At 52.9% G+C, this 4697-nt stretch overlaps 1 protein-coding gene across 1 annotated transcript; it reads right to left on the bottom strand.

Annotated features, from left to right (window-relative positions):
• Window positions 1–605: 605 nt before the first annotated feature.
• GPR101 (G protein-coupled receptor 101) lies at window positions 606–2129 on the bottom strand. Its single transcript, XM_016218283.2, has one exon. The coding sequence runs from the start codon at window positions 2127–2129 to the stop codon at window positions 606–608; it is 1524 nt and encodes a 507-aa protein (XP_016073769.1).
• Between the last annotated feature and the right edge of the window lie 2568 nt (window positions 2130–4697).

Below are 4697 nucleotides of genomic sequence, written 5' to 3'. Positions count from 1 at the left end.
TCCACGTTTCTGGATCCCTGTAGAGGATGTGGAAACTTTGGTATTCTAGCTACATGATGCCTTTGTCTTAGTTTCCAAAATAGTCTTTGCACCACATTGTGGATCTCATGCATTGATTAGTCAGTCAAGTTCTGTTTCTTGGGCTCCGTAAATGATTCGGTCCATTGCTTTTCTTTCAGTTGAACATAGGCTGTAACTTATCCATTATCTCTTGACTTGAGGGCTTAAAAGTCCTTAAGGTCACAGACATCATCTTCCTTTTCCCTCAGAGTGAAAACCGACACCTTATAGCTCTGGGGAGACAGACTGAATACCAGGTACAGGTCCAAAATGGATAGCCCTTGTTGCTTTAAGAACTTTGGAGCCTAATAATTTTGGTGGTGAAATTTCCATCAGAATCCTCAAGTCTGTGTTTTGAGGAACACACTTTTAAGAGAAGACACCTGTTCTTATCTCTTCCATTTATATGTCTATCTTGTGGTGAGATGGATGTGTGCAACACTTTTGCCTGAAATGGTGTGGGTTGATATTAATGGGATTGTGAGTGATCCATTGAAAAGGAAGCTGTTCCTGTTTTCTGTGCTGCGGGCAGTTCTAGGTTTGCCTTAGAACTCACTTCGAGGTGAAGTGGCAGAATCATGAGAAGGGATGGTCTTGCCTTCAGTCCCACCCTCTGTGCCAGCTTCAGTTCCAGGAAGGTCTGGGTGGCTATCTTCTTTTGGGGGCCTTTCCTTGCAGAAGAACTTCTTCAGCATATCCTGAATTTCCTTCTTGATGGTCTTATGCATGTACCCATAGATGTAGGGGTGAATGCAGCACTGTAGGAAGAAAAGCCAAATTATTATGGTGATCACCCACTGGGGTACCTTGGTTTGGATATCCACCCACACAGCCAGGACTGCTACAAAGCAGTAGGGCCCCAGAGATAGCACGTAGGAGAAGATGATGAGGAAGATAACTTTAGCGGCTTTGCACTGGTAGCACCTCGGTAGAGAAGGGTCATTGTTGCTGTTTCGATGACTTGGTGGGAGACTCTCTGGGATGTTTACTGCCTCGATGTTATCCTCACTGAAATTGACATTATCTTCAGCAAACTCCATGTCATCTTCACCCAAGTCAATGTTGCACTGGCTGACCTCTATGTGACTGTTGCCTGCTTTCATGCTGCTCTCAACTTTGGTGCCACCTTCCTTATCCTCTAGGCTGCCATCACTGGCTACCAGGGTGCTTTCTCTGACCTTCTTGCTGCCCTTGGCCTCCATACTCCCTTCCTTGGTTCTCATGCTGCCCTCTTTGACCTCCACACTGCCCTCCTTGGCCTTGATTTCACCTTTATTCTGGCTGTGGCACCTGTTCTCACCCTGGAACTCATTCATCTTTTCTCCCTCTTCATCATCATTGTCCGCACAGTCCTTGGCTCGAACCTCTAAGCTGTGGCTCTTGATGTTGTACAGAAGAGCATGCTGACGCCGGGCTGCACCAAACACCACGGAGTAGCAGGCAATCATGACAATTAGTGGAATGATGATGAAGGACACTACGCTGAGAATGGTGTAGCTGGGGCTGGCCCCCCAGATCATGGAGCAGAGGGCATTGCGCTTATCAAAGGCGGCCTGACCCCAGCCATAGAGTGGGGGTGTGCTCTGCAAGATGGCCAAGATCCAGGTGCCATAGAGGAGCATGTAACCCCGGCGCGGGGTCATCTTGGTTGGGTAGGAGAGTGGGTGGATGATAGACAGATAACGATCCACTGACACCACAACGATGGTGTTGACACTGGCGAAGGCGAACAGGTGAGTGAGGCTAACCAGGGCAGTACAGAATTGGGTGTTGAGGGGCCAGAAGAGAGGCAGGGAGGTGGCCACCACCCAGGGGGCCACGAGTAAAACCTGCAGCACGTCAGTGATGAGGAGGTTAAAGATGAAGCGGTTGGTCACCTGCAGCAGGTGAGGCTTGCGCTGTAACACGAGTGCCAGCACTATATTGCCGATGAATGAGGCGGTGAGAAAGATGAGCAGCACGCTTGAGCGGATGATGCCGTGAGCCAGGCTGATGGGCATTTTGGAGAAGGGCATGCACGTGTGGCTGCTGTTGCTGTCACACGTAGTGTTGGTGCAGGTGGAATTCATGTCAATGGCGGGCGGACGTGAGACGGGGTTCAGGCTTGGAGCAGGCATCAGCGGGCAGTGAAGGGGGCACAGGAACCACACTCACTGCCTGTGCTGGGGACGAAAGAAACACGTTGGCCAGGTTAGTCACCCTGTCGAGGAGGCACTGCTTCCGCATCTAACTGCCTGATCTCCTCCCCAGGGTCACCGGGCAGCGCCGGCCCTGCACCTACCAGGCACTTTCTCTCAATCCTCCTTTTCCTCTCTGGGTCTCTCTACTTCTCCCTAGGGGGTCTCTCAGTCCCTCCCATTTGTCTCTCCACGCTGGTGCGTGCGCACGCGCTCTGTGTCTATCTTTGAGCAACCGAGTTTGGGTTTCTCCAGTGATTCACACCCCCCGCTCCCCCCGCCTCCCGCCCCCTCCCCCTCCCCCGCCGCTGCACTCTCTCGCGCCAGCGCATGCACGCTCTCTGTGTCCCAGTTTGTTTACGTTGATTTTTTTCTTTCTGTTCAGTGTCTCTCTCTACTGCACTTTTTCTGTATCTCCTGGGGTGTGTGTACATGTCTCACAGTTTTCCTCCAACTTTCTCATCCCTGTTACTCACTCTGTCTGTAATTCTTAGTCTCTCGCTAGCACGTGCGCGCTGTCAGTCTCTGCCAGTCTGTGGTTCTCTTCCATTTCTCTCATTTACTCCAGTCTCTCCCACTCAGTTTCTCTGTCTCCCAGTCTCTCTGTGTCTCTTTCGCTAGCAGACTTTTTCTGTAGCTGTATATGTCTGTCTCTATTTCTCTTCCTCTCGACCTTGTCCCCGTCTCTCCCTCCACCTTCTTTCTCTCTGTGTCTCTGTCTGTCACTGACTGTGGCTCACTAGAACGTGCGCTTCCAGGTCTTTTCCTGATGTCTCTTGTCTCCATTTCCCTGACAATCTTTGTGGGTCCCTAATGCACCTGCTCAGTATCACTCCCTCTATGTGTGCCCCTGTCAGTCTCCGTGTCTCTCCAACTCTCTTATTGCCGTGTCTCCCTCGGGTTGTCTCTCTATGCGTCACTTTCTGTCTCTTGTGGTTTTTCTTTCCTGAATCCTCTCATCTCTGTATCTCTCCCTGTCTTCCTCTGATGTTTGTCTCTCCATGCATTAAGTTCTCTATCACCGTTTCTCTCTCTCTTTCTGCTGCTCTCTGAAGATCTACTGCTTGTCCCTCTTGATGATCCGTTTCTCCATTGCTCAGGCGCTCTCTCTAGCGCCTGCACTTAGTCTCACTCACCTGTTTGCCTTTTTTTTATGTGTCTCACTCCCTGACACTGTCACTAAACACTTTCTGTGTATGTTTTAATATGGGTGAATCTCTGTCTGTCTCCATTTTTCTCGGATGATCCCTCACCTCGACTTTTCTCTGGCTGGATCTCTGTCTGTGGCTGGATCTGTCTGTGGCTGGATCTCTGTCTGTGATCTCTATCTCTCTGTCGACTTTATTTTGCCATGGAAACCAGCTGCTGCCTTGTCCACCGCCGGCTCTGGCGGATAAATGTACTTTCTCAGCAGCGCAGCCACGGCTGGATGCAGGGAGGATGCCTATTGCGCTCCCCCCTCCCCAGTTCGGCATCCTATCTGCATTCTCCAGCCCACCCGGTATCCGGTATGGGAGGCAGTGGGTGTCGCAATAAGTGAGCTGGGGAGAGCAGGAGAGGAGGCAGGGCTGCCGGACTGGTGGGGAGAGTCTGAGAGAGAGTAAGAGAAATTGAGAAACAGAGAAAGAAAAAGAGAGCCAGGGAGAGGGATTGAGAGACAAAGAGAGATGGAACAGCACAATCGTAAAAGAAGAAAAAAAGAGGATGAGACGCATGGAATGAGAGAAAGGGTGAGGAACCAACAAGAGAATTTTTGTTCGTGGTGGGGAGAACGCACGAGAGAAACTGCGAATGGAAACGTGAGGCCCAGAGGATGGTCGGGATTGCAAGAAGCGGCCACACCGCTGCCGTCGGATCGCGGTGGACGGGGCGTTCCGGGATACTGAGCGCCGGGTCCAGTCTGGCGCTGAGGCCGCTGCGTTTGGAACAGAGCCGGGCACTTACCTGTTGCTGCTGGAGGCGTCGCGCTAACAGAGCTGTGTGCGGGTCGCTTGGGACTAGCAGCCCTCGTCCAGACTGCGTCCCGAGGCGCAGACGGCTGCGGGCTCCCACCGGGCAACAGACGGCAAGAGCAGCGGGAGCCCAGTGTCTGTGCCCGCAGGTCCGCCAGAGCGCTGCGCTGCCAGCTCCAAGCGGCAGCGGAACGAGCGGCGTCTTAAGGCAGCGCGGAGCCCTCACCTTGCGGTACCCCCCTCCCCTCGTCCCCCCGCCCTCGCGGGTGACGCACGAGGCCGCGGGCGCCCTGAGGAGAGGGGGCTGGCGGGTGGGGGGCCGCGGCAACTGACCCCACTCAGATGTTCTAACCACGTGTCCCCACTCCAGGCGGTCCGATCTCATTGAGACCTCACAGACTGTGGGTTGTCCCCAGGGCTAATTTTTGCGCAAACCCTATGCTTTCCTAGTACCTGGATATCAGACAGGTCCTGGCCACAGACCTGCACAGCTGTTCCAAAGAGAAGC

The sequence above is a fragment of the Miniopterus natalensis genome, chromosome X (genome assembly GCF_054644295.1).
Source record: "Miniopterus natalensis isolate mMinNat1 chromosome X, mMinNat1.hap1, whole genome shotgun sequence".
NCBI classification, from domain to species: domain Eukaryota; kingdom Metazoa; phylum Chordata; class Mammalia; order Chiroptera; family Miniopteridae; genus Miniopterus; species Miniopterus natalensis.
This window is presented reverse-complemented; position numbering and strand designations above follow the sequence as displayed.

What these genes read in the sequence shown, in the direction of transcription:
- GPR101 (XM_016218283.2), bottom strand. Translation starts at nt 2,129, where the DNA reads ATGAATTCCACCTGCACCAACACTACGTGTGACAGCAACAGCAGCCAC.